The following is a 12,766-nucleotide window of genomic DNA, read 5'->3' on the forward strand; positions in this document are numbered from 1 at the left end:
AAGAGTCACATCTGTTAGTAAGTCAATGCTAAACACTGTCTTTGTGAACATTGCTTATGGTGATTCAGACAAACACACCTGAACAAAGATGAACATTCACAACAGCATTTTTTGAATTAATAATTTGTTTGCCAAGTCAACTATTTTAACATTAAGTGACATTCTGAAACAGGAAGCAGAAAGGATATGTCACAGAAGCGTGTCAGAGAAGCTTTTAGCTGGGGTCATAGCTCTGAACTCTGAGCTATAATTAATTAGAGATCCTTGTCAACAGACTCCAAACACATAAGCTATTATACATGTAGACTTCAAATGAGGCACTGTGTATTTATTCCCCTGTTCCAGACAGGCAAATATCTCACATTTATGGTTTTGCCTGAGGCAATGGGCTACCATTTGGTCCTTTACATACAAATATCTTTGAGTACTTGCATCTCTTTATAAGATATCTAAACTTGAAACCACACTGTGATTTTTAGACTGTTGCTGATCTACATGTATGTTCAATTCCCAGTCAGATATTAAAGGGATAGTTCATCCCAAAAAAAAAAAAAAAAAAAAAATATATATATATATATATATATATATATATATATATATTACATAAATTACTCACCCTCATGTTGTTCTAGACCTGTATGATTTTAAAAAAAATATATATATTTTTTATTTTTTTTGTGAAACACAACACTCTATCAGGTGAGCTACCACGGAGGCTAATCACATTGGAATAAATGTGTAAATATAGGTGGTTCTGTAATACAAGCGGTACACTGTAAAGTGTTTTGATATGATAACATAGCATTGTGTGAGTAATAGAGCGAAAAATACTGAAGTCAAGTGTTTCTAAAGTCATAAACAGCCATAGTACCCTTGATTTGTGTGAAAGTGAATAAAATGCATAATTGTTGTAATGCCTCTAGTGTTCATTTCACCAGGAAACTCAGTTTGCAAAAATCTAGTTATTGTAACGTTCATTCTATGAGAATAGGTTGGAAGTGAATGGTGTGACTGAGGTCTAACATTTTCATTTTATGTTCCATGGAAGAAATACAGTCATCACAGGTTTCACAGAATTACAGAATTTTCATTTCTGGGTCAGCTATCCCTTTAAGTGGATCAAAGCTGAATTCAAGCACACACATCATGCTTGCACAGATTATAATTATACCATCAGCAGTATTTACAGAAGTCTGGACAGAGTGAAAGTCCCCTTATATAATTCATATCCAAAGGGTTCAATTCTATAAACAGGCAAATCTGTCTATGCCTGACATTATAAATGGTAGTCACTCCATAGCTCCATGGAGGTATATTGGCCCTCTATGATTGTTGTCCACAGGGCTGGTCACCACTTCCGAGGTCTGACTCAGCTTCTCCACTTGCCCCCCCTCTCCTTGCAGAGAGTCTGTCCAATGATTTAGGGGAAGAATTATGAGTCCTTCTACAAAAACAGCTGGTTATGTCTGCTCGGAATGAAGGCGTGAAGAAACCATAGATGACCGGATCACAGCACGTGTTGAGGTTGCCGAAGACAAAGAGCGCATGATGGACGTATTCAGGCATCACCTGCAGCATACGAGGCTGGAACCAGTACCAGATGCCAAGGAGGTAGTAGGGAGTCCAGCACACAACAAAGGATGCCACAATAATGATGGTCATCTTTAGGGTCTTCATTCGTGCTTTTGGGATTATGTCCATTCCACTGCATCTCAGACAAGGTTCCCCACCTAGAAATGCAAATGTGCTTTAGGACTAGAGACATATTGTATGTCAATGATCAAGTTTACATAATTTTCCAATTAAGGTCCATATTCTGGTTAAGTTATTCTAAAAAAGACATTTATATGCACCATAGCTAATAGAATATTCCTGTATGTATGTATGTATATATATGCATGTAATCAGCTTAATCTGACTAAATTAAGACATGCACATTCTTTTCTAGCTATTCTCTTTTGGACATGCTCACTCTAGCCATTTATTATGCTGCATTTTAGTAATTTGGACAGTAATTTAATCAGTTAATTTAATCATTCCATTATCAATTGAGGATTAATAGCAATAACACAAAAAAATTCAAAACAAAATGTTCAAATGAAGCCCATGAAGTTTCTTTTAATATCTGTAAAATGTTAGTCAAAAATGTAGTATTATCCTTGCTCTAAAGATGTGTTTCACAACTGTCTATATCTAAAATCACCTAGAATTACCTTTCCTTGGCAAGTGCAGAAATAAATGAATGTTCATTTACAGTGGATATTTTGAATAAAATATTTCCATGACCCATAATTCTAATTAATACAGGCATATTCCAATTGTCAAATTTATATTTATAGAAACAAGAATTTTGGCTTAATCTGGTTATGGCCATTAGGTTAAAGGGATAGTTCACCCCAAAATTAATACAAATTAATTCATTATTTACTCATCCTAGTCTTGTTCTAAGCCAGTGTTTCCCAACCTTTTTGCTGTAGGTACCCTCACAGCACCTTCATCGACACAAAACCAAAGATAAATACCAAAGGCTATATTTTTTTAACATTATAATTAATGTTGCTTATTATTAGTGATAATAATCAATTATATTTCAGGGATATTTTAGTTATAATGTCCATTTCGCTTACATATGAAAGAAATTGTCTCTTAGCTAATGCTGTTAATTGTATTGAGGACCTTCTAACTTGGTACATTTCAGCCTGGTCTCATGAAATTTACATGAGCATAGCAACGTTTTTGCAAAACTGAAATTATGTGCTTCATAACACATTTGGCTGCAATTTTTAAAGTGAAATGTCCAGCAGGGGGCCAAAACTGAGTGAAATTAGGTTGTAATCAGACAAGGTTTTTAAGGTAAATTTTAAAACTTTAAAACTTTACCCTAAACTTAACCAATAGTGTCCGAAAAGAGAAATGAGAGTTTAACAAAACAGACATCCTTACCCTTAACCTAACCTTAACCCATAATGTTTTAAAATGCAGTAGCAAAATAAAAAGCACATTTTCTGAAGAAACCACATCAATTCGTGTCACGTGTCAGCTTGAGTTCTTGTCTGGTTTTGAACTGCAGTCCTCCGAGTCCAAAGTCAAATGGTCTATGAGGTGAGCTACCACCAAGCTAATCATGCTGGAATAAGTGTATATATGTAGATGGGTCTATAATACAAGCATTAAAATGTATAATTTTTAAAAAGATGCGTTAGAATAAAAATGTCTCGATATCATAACATAGCAAGGTCTGAGTAATAGAGGGAAAAATAAGTGTTTATAAAGTCATAATCAGCCACTGAAGTCATGATTTGAGAGAAAGTGAATAAAACACACAGTAGTTATAGCACCTCTAGTGTTCATTTCACCTAGAAACTGCAGGGAATTGTACCTGGAGACACATATAACAAGTTTTGCAAAAATGTATATAGATTCACGTTTTCACTATGAGACCAGGTTGATTAAAATAAACATTATTCAATGACAAATGGATTGGATCTTTGGACACACATTACACAGAACGAGTCAAACCGAACTTTTACTCTCAACATGCAGTGAAAAGATCTAGGTGCCAAAGATCGATATCGCGATGGTTCAAATAAAGACCGTGATTTTATTTTAAGCCATACATGTGATTTTGTTAGGTTTAACATAATAAAATACAATTCTTTTCAAGTAGCTACCCCATGGAACCTGCTTACATAGCATAGCTTACATAGCCAGGCCCCCCATGTATTTTCATTTTTGGGTGAACTATCACTTTAATGTGTTTACATGACTCTCGCATAATCAGAAAAAGACCAAATTCTGATTAATATCGGAATATTCTTGTGCATGTAAACACAATCAATAACAGGTATTACGTCAGAACAGCGCAGATTACCTTTTCCTTTACCACGGGGCATCTGGCGGTTGATTTCCACCAGAATTTGAGTGTAGCAGAAGCTCATGACAAGCAGAGGGAACACATAGAGGGTGACAAAGTGGAACATGTTGTAGGCTGTCTCCTGCCAGTGCTGCTGGAAGCTTCCATGTGTAACACACTGCACAAAGTCTACTTCTTTAGCTTTAATTGCCCTGAAAATAAACAACTGAAACAATGAAAAAAGAAAACAGGGGTTGATAAGGAGAGGTAGAGCTTCTACGAAATCCCTAAAAAGAACATTCATAAAATAAAATAAATTATTTCCTTTATCTTGGCACTTGAATCTTAATCACTTTGTAATCTTCTGATTAAATGTGATATTGTCAGGTTGACTTCAGAACTATGCTGCACAAAAAATAAATAAAAAATAAAAAATTAAAAATGACTAATAAGGTCTAGCAAACATATCTGTTTTTTTATTTTAAATGTGCATATTGAAAAATGTGCAAAGGGCAGTGAATTAAAAGAGAGTCCAACAAGAGCAAACGTTTCAGCACATCGCTTTCTTCAGTGCTCACACTTAAACAACAATACATCTTTTTATAGACATCTAATTAGGAATTGAGACCAGCTGAACCTGAATTTACTCTTAAAGTGCCAAAGCTTAAATATTTTAGACATTACAGAATAAATAAATACAAATAGCATCTCCCCAAACAAGACCCATCTCCTCATTCAATCCACTTGGAGCTAGGGATTTCAATTCAAATATCCAAAATGCCTCTCTCTGTAATATTTTTTTATATATACAGTATATCTGTAATATATTCTTGATCAACACCAGTTATATGTGAATCCTCTCAATCCACAAGAATTGGAAATCTGTAAACAAATGTTTAGCAAACTTAAAATGATGAAAAACACATTTGATGATTTGATGGAGGGTCTTAGGCAATTCATAAATAAAGCAAATGCTACAAAATCTTTAGCCTTTTTAAATAAAAAAAATTATTAATAACGTATTTCTTAAACAGAATACTGTTTGCCAAAAAATGATTGTTCTTAAGAATGTATTTGTCCTCCAAATAGCCCAAATATAGATTATTAACATAATCTTTGACCATTGAGGCACCATGGCTGTCCCTTCAATCTGTAAAAAAAATACTTGTTCTCAAATAGAAAATGATTCTTTGTAAGTACCAATTTAGCCATATCTATAATAAACTCAGTAGAAGGGCCATCATTATCATCACGGAAATCAAGAAAATGAGCCAACAGACCCTCAGTATACTGAAATCGATACGTTGCTTCTGAAAGTTTTTGTTTATATTGTCAACCAAAATACTGACAAGTAACGTCTCCTATCAGACATTTTTCATCAATTCTTGTGTGAGCACATTTCCATCTAGTGCTACTCATAGCACATTGTGTGAGCAACCACTGAGACATGGGTTCTGGTCCAGTGGGAACCAGGAAGTAATCATATTCATATGAACAATAGCAAGCGTGATTCGGAGGTTGCATTTTACCTCTAAAATGACCATTTTACTCCACTGTTGGTTAGGTTTAGAGTTGTGGTTGGGACATATGCTTACTAAAATATGTAGAGCTGTCAAAATTAACATGTTAATGCATGCGATTAATTGAAAACATTTAACACGTTAATTTTTTTTAATCGCAATTAGCACATTTAATGGTAATAAAGCATAAACCAGTAAAAACACTGGTGGGACGAGGGCGGAACTTTTGTGTCCGTCCGTAGTCATTGCATTGACACACACAACAAAACACACAAACAACAGTGATGGGAAAAGACATCTTAACGCTGTTTGTGTGTAAAAAGCAAGACTTGTGACAGAAAGAAAGTACGGTACTTTGCAGCCTCTGTAAGGCACAATTTAATTACCACAGAAGGAGGTCAAGTCTTTACTATCACAAAAACGCAGAATGAGACGTTTTTGTCTGCACCGCTTTTCATGTGGAGTTCAAAGCGGCGCTTGACGCTGGCATTGACGCCCTGACGGAAATCAAGAACATGGCTGCACAATTGCTGCAGCAAAGTAAATAGCCACAGTCTGCCAGCTGATTAGTATTGTGGAGGATGATAGTTTAAGAGATTTAATGCCCATAGCACTGAATATGCAACCTGTGGGGGGACTAGTTCTTTCAATTAGTCAAACTCCCACTTAGACTTTGGGAAACGTTTAATGTTACTTGAACTGGTGCTATTTTAGTGCATTTCTATCTTTATACTGTGGAAGGCTTTGTTTGGAAAATGTTAATAAAGCATTAAAATTGTTACATATTTTTTAGTTTTCTTTCCTAAAAAAGGAAATAAATGCATTTTGACAAGAAAATAAGTATATACAGTGTCAAATTTCAGCATTTTTAAATTCTGTGATTAATCAAGATAAACTATGAAAAATTATGCAATTAATTGTGATTAAAAAATATAATCAACTGACAGCACTAAAAATATGCATTCCTTTTAACTGTATTATATAATTTACAACTAAAAATACAAAAATACAAAAATACATTTTTGCCTTTACTAGTTTACTTTAAATGGTCCTGTAGTGTGTCAAATGACATTTTAAAAGTTCAAATATTTCATGTTGTCTCTTAATTGAAAGAATTTGCAAAATGCTGTTTAAAAAATTGTTTAAGATGCAGTATAGCATGTCACACTGCAGTACATGCCACTTTCCCCAAAGTATTTCACATCAACTACCAAACAGTATCGAAAAGTTTTCATGTCATGAATGCTTCTGTTGTGTTGTGGTGTAAGAAAGCTGTGTTGTTCTTGTTGCTAATCCATTATGTGAGTTCCTCTGTGGACCATGGGATGTACAATGGATTTTGAGGAAAAATGCACAAAAACATTCTATCCTTGTTGGACTAGATTAACTTGAATCAAATAAATCTTGCCATGTTATCACATTTTGCTTTCATATAAAGAAAATGTATGTGCTCTATGCTGGCATTATTTATCTATTCAGTGTGCCTCTCTGTATTCTCTCACACAATTTATCAGGTACCACACAGCGTGACAGAGGGAAGCGCTACAATTTTTTCTCAGACTTGGGGAGGTGTGCGCATGGAATACAGGAGTGGAGGTGGAAGTGAGAGCAACTATAGATCTATTGATTCAACTCACTGCCCACCCTCTTGTCTTCAGAGTTACATCACTCTCCCATTATCCATGGCTGACTAACTGACCTGTCTCAGAGTGGCTTCTATATCTCCCCCTTAATGATTTTAAAAGCCATGGTCACATCCACAACTGCTAAAAATGACAACTCCTGCATCACTGGAATTAAGAACGAGGAGAGAAACCTTTCTATCAGAGGGGAAGATGAGAAGATCAGACTGAAGAAAATGACTCAGGCCTTTTAAAGGTTTCAGAAAAATGCCTCGAGACTAGTGTAGCTGGACAAACAGGATTTATAATCAATGAAGCAATTGCTCACAAAAGAGTCTCTGATCCAGGGTCAGTTATTACACCTCTTCAAGCCACAACTAATTACTTAAAAGAAACGCTAGATGACTATAGGGAAATGCTTTGTGTGGTATACTTAAAGTATACTGAAGGTGGTATACTTGGAAGAAAAATACGGTCTGCGTCATTTTTATTTAATTAACTTTGAAACAAAACAAAATTTAATTTAGTTTGGCTATGTGCCATCAAGCACTTTTCTTCCTTAAAGGTGAAGTGTATAATTTCTGCGGCACTAGTGTCACTGAATGAAATTGCACAAATAATGACTTTCTTCAAGCAGGTTTCAAAAACACACCCTTTATCTGCTGGTGGTTGAACAAACAGATAGGTCCACCCATAACTCATGCCACTGGTTGAGCAAATGTCACTATGTCAGACTGGGGTGCGTTTCCCGTACAAAGACATATCTCACTGCTTAACCACCATAATACGATGCACATTAAAGAAATTAACTTGCTAGTGAAGACTGTTTTCCGAAACCGTAGAAACTACCACGTTGGTTCAACGCAGGGGCATAGCTACATGGTGGCCATGGGTGGCCAGTGCCACCCCTGATTGAAGCTTGGCCACCCCTCTGGCCACTCCTGTTGTGCAAAGCACTTTTGACAACACTGACAGACAGGTGACTTTTTTCGCCGCTTTATAACTCAAACAGTCTGCGCTATTCAGGCTGAACAGCTGTGCACCGCCCACATGGCACAAACCTCTGTGTGTAGACGACCATTGCAGTGTATGGGATCAAAATCCCACCAAATGTATTGTGATCACGGATCCAAAATAATAAGCATGAATCAAAAAATAATAAGCGCAGATAAAAAAAAATAAAAATAAGCACAAAAATAAATAAAAAGCGCAGATCAAAATAATAAGCACAGATAAAAAAATAACAAGCATGAATCAAAAATATATAAACATTAAAAAATTAAAGCAAAGTCATCAGAATTGCAAACAAAATCATGTTTTCCTTGGTTATATTACTGTTTTTTGTGCTCTGACAATTTCGCTCATATTTTAATTTTTTTGTACACTTACACTGTATTTTTCTTTGCTTTTGTTTCCAAGATCTGTGCTTGATTTTCCAAAACTTGTGAGTAGAGATTCATGTAAATCAGGGGGCATTTTGCATCCCCATTGGTCCACTATTTCTTGATCGACAGCTCCTCCTCTAGCCAATCATTCGAAGAGGGGAGGTGACGTTACTCCAGTGCAACTCCGATGGCTCCTGCTCAATATTATATTATTTGTAGTTGATAGATATGCTGCTTGTGTCTGTTTTGAGTATTTTCTGCCAGCTCTAGGAAACAATGTGTTGTCCGAGTAGGCCATTATCATAGTCTGTTAACACATGTATCAAGTCAGATGAATTTAACTAGCAGAGTCTTTAGTTTAGGCATTATTTAAGACTCCCTTGTTTGTAGGTTATTGGCTGCATATCTAAAAAAACAACAACAAAAACAAGACTGGGTTGGTGTGGATGTTTGATGCATGTTTTTACTAGCTGTACCAATGTAGTCATGAGTTCAGAACCCAACTTGATCTGCTTTTCCACTTAATACAATCCAGATCCCAACACCAAGGCCTATTACAATACTGATGAATATAGAAATGCTTACATATAACTGGACTTTTTTTATTATTATTATTATTATATCAAAAATTTAAAAGGTGTGCATTATTGCTGACACCTACATGCGCACTTTGGAGTTGGTTGTATGCCTGTAAGTCATTTGCTTCAAATGTTACTGAACTTGTATACTCTATGTTATGGAAATGTTTGTAAATGTTTTGGATTTGCATGCTCCAATGTTGCTGTATCTTTAGAGACGTCCCTAAATTTGCGACTATTTGTGAATCAAGAACATCCAACGTCAAGCCAACTTTATTGCATTATTTACTGACGTGGGGATGCTTGGTCACTTGTTTCTGATTTCCCTGCAGTATCGTAGACAAAGAAACTACATGTAGCCGTGCCAACGATGCCAACGTAAGATCAGTACATAACGGCACATTCAGCAACATGGAAAAGCATATCAAGTTGGGTTCTGAACTCGCAACTACATTGGTACAGCTAGTAAAACATGCATCAAACATCCACACAAACCCAGCCTTGTTTTTTTTTTAGATATGCAGCCATGGCATTGGAAATAAACTGCTAACTTTAAATTCCTTGTGTACATTTGTGATCTATAAATTCTGTAGAATTTACAAAATTTCTGTCTGTAGAATTTGCTTTTGGTACAGCATGTTACAGTCAATAGTGAATTTTTTTGGCCACCTCAATAAAAATACTGGGTCTGACCTGGCCAACCCTGAAAAAAGTTCTGGCTTCGCCCCTGGTTCAACAACATAAAGCTGTCATTAATAATGTTACGCAGGGGGTGGAGTAATAACTTCCGTAAATATTAAATTATAAAAGCTCATTTACATGTACACCAGAATGCCATTATATGCAAGAAAGCTTCTGAAGACACGAAAGCTGCATTCACTGTGTAATGAGACAGATACTTACGCTGTAAAAGATGGGGTCTTGAGCACATACGCACATTCGCACTCTTCAAAAACATATAAACGCGTTTGAAAAAGAGTAAATTAGTTTTGACAGAATGAAAGCTATACAGTATATGGAATAAAAGATATAGAAGCCTCAGCGAAGTGAAATGATGTCCACACAGCAAACTAACAAGGAACTATGCATCTAACCACAGGGAAAGAGCTGTAGTTCTAACCACACAACTTTGTGATGCTGTTTGCAAATGTTTGTTGTAACTAAAGTTTTGAGAAACACCAAATTGATGAACTATGTTGATAACTATGGAACTTGCGACCACAGTTAGCTAACGATGCTTTTGGGAAACCCACACCTGGTCGGGATGCTCAAACAAGCAGAGCAATGTTTTGATGGTGCCACAGAGCCAGAGTGTTTACATGTTTAGGGGGAATCCACCAACACTGTTAAAAGTGATAACCTGCAATTGTTACCTGAAGCATCTATTTCTACTTGATCTAACCCATAAAAATACTTTTATGTTGTAATCACATTTGTCAGGTTAATTGAATTGACTTGAATAAAGCCAGTTCATTAAGACATAACCACATGAAGCACATTTTGCAAGTAATCTGACAAAAAATTTTTTACAGTGTGGCTTAAGGCCAAGGTATACTTCAGGTGTGCGCGTTGCGGATCTTTCCACGCACAGTATGTGTGACGCAAATTTCGTCATCAGCACAGTCGTGTCGCTTCACCGCAGGCCGCCTAGATTCTTTTGACTCTCGCACGCGGTCCTTGTCTATGTGCGTCATCTGCGCATGCGCTGGCCATTGACTGTCCTAAAAGTCACAAAGCAGTTGTAGTGCGCATGCGTTGAACGCGTTCCTACATGTTCGCGGTCAGAAAAGTATACTCACAAAGGCGCAAAAACTGGAACGTGCTAAAACGAAGTATACCTGGGCCTTTACTTGTAGTTGTATCTGCATATAAAGCTGTATTAAGTATTTTAACATTGGAAAAGTTACAAACATCAGCTGGATTAGGAGAAAGTATAACACTCTCCTTTGTGTTATACCCCAATGCATTGTAAACCTAAAAAATTTGCTTCATTTGGTAACTTCTAAATTAACTGGTTTTAATCAAGTCAAAAATATTAATTAAAATTGTTCTAATTTAATTGAACTATTTTAGGTTGCAACAATGACAGTAATTTTTAAAGGTTACATCAAGATATTTTTTTTTTTTTTTTTTTTTTATCTGATTTTTTACAGCATGCGTAATTTTTTTCTAATGTTAACATATTTTCTTTTATCCCAGCTTAATACACAGAGACCATTTTTGAAAATCATGACACATCAACAGTGTGAGTTTGGGCCGGGTCTGTTTGTCGATCATTATATTTGTAATTATGTTTAGTGGCAAAGAAATTACACACTTTAGCTTTAATGAGTGCCTTCAAACAAAATGATTATCATCCATCTATAAATCCCCTGAGACAGTTTAGTGCTGGTTTACAACAAGCCAATCCTGCACATGACAACTCTCATTAAAATAACATCTTGTTCGTTCATCTACTGTACCTGTGGAGAAGCAAGCAGTATGCTGATGATCCAAGCAGCCAGCAGCATCCTCCTGTTCCTGCGGCCAGCATCCAGAGCTTCCAACGGGTGCAGAATGGCATGGTGCCTGTCCAAACTCACCACTACCAGGATAAATGCTGTGGAGTGCATGGCAAAGAGCTTGAGGAAGCAGAGCAGTTTGCACATAGCATCACCGGCATACCACTGCACTGTAATATTCCAAATAGCATCAAGTGGCATAACCACAAACGTCATGACCAGGTCAGCAGAGGCCAGGCTGGCGATGAGAGGCCGCAGGTGGGAGGCTAGGTGACGTCCTCGTCCCTTGGTAACACTGATCAGTACTGAAAGGTTACTGATAGCGGCAAAGACAAAGAGCACCATGGTTGCCACCACGCGGAAGCGAGCAGCCACAGTGAATGTGGGCGACTCCCAGTCAGGAGGGGAGGTGATTAACAGAGAGGAGTTGTCCCAAATGCTTGTGGGACTTATTGACAAGAGAGACAAGTTTCCTGACATCCTGCGAATGGAAAAATACTTTTTTTAAATAATACAGGATTATTACAAATGAATACAGGGGTCACACAATGTCAAATTGTTATAACTATACAACATTTCTGTTTGAAAATGGGTGAATGATGTGACGCTAATTTTTTGTCCAGATCTATTAAAGGGACTGTTCACCCAAAAATGAAAATTCTCTCATCATTTACTCACCCTCATGCCATCACAGATGTGTAAGACTTTCTTTCTTTTGCTGAACACAAGAAAAATATCTCAGCTCTGTAGGTCCTTACAATGCAAGTGAATGGTGACCAAAATTTTGAAGGTCCAAAAAGCACATAAAGGCAGCATAAAAGTAATCCATATGACTCCAGTGGTTAAATCCATTTCTTCAGAAGCGATATGATAAGTGTGGGTGTGAAACAGATCAATATTTAAGTCCTTTTTTATATTCATTCTTCTTCTTTTGCATTCTTTGTGCATATTGCCACTACTGGGCAGGGAGGATAATTTATAGTAAAAAAGGACTTAAACAAGAAATGCTTATGAAGATATGGATTTAACCACTGGAGTCTTATGGGTTATTTTTACACTGCCTCTATTTGTTTTCTGGAGCTAAATAGTTTTTGGTTCCCATTCACTTGCATTGTGAGGACCAACAAAACTGAGATATTCTTCTAAAAATCTTCATTTGTGTTCAGCAGAAGATAGAAAGTCATACACATCTGGGATGGCATGAGGGAGAGTACATGATGAGAAAATTTTAATTTTTTGGTGAACTATCCCTTCAACAATACATTAAAAATACAATTCACACAAAACAATTACCATTAATAAAAAAT

General features: G+C 36.3%; 1 protein-coding gene across 1 annotated transcript; it reads right to left on the reverse strand.

Annotated features, from left to right (window-relative positions):
* Positions 1–816: 816 nt before the first annotated feature.
* On the reverse strand, positions 817–11,939 carry LOC127425353 (gonadotropin-releasing hormone II receptor-like). The gene is made up of 3 exons (XM_051671267.1): positions 11,421–11,939; positions 3,872–4,079; positions 817–1,730 (listed from the first exon to the last, which is right to left on the reverse strand). The coding sequence occupies exons 1-3, from the start codon at positions 11,937–11,939 to the stop codon at positions 1,324–1,326; spliced, it is 1,134 nt and encodes a 377-aa protein (XP_051527227.1). The 3' UTR covers positions 817–1,323.
* Positions 11,940–12,766: the final 827 nt, after the last annotated feature.

This window comes from Myxocyprinus asiaticus, chromosome 34 (assembly GCF_019703515.2).
Source record: "Myxocyprinus asiaticus isolate MX2 ecotype Aquarium Trade chromosome 34, UBuf_Myxa_2, whole genome shotgun sequence".
In the NCBI taxonomy this organism is placed as follows: domain Eukaryota; kingdom Metazoa; phylum Chordata; class Actinopteri; order Cypriniformes; family Catostomidae; genus Myxocyprinus; species Myxocyprinus asiaticus.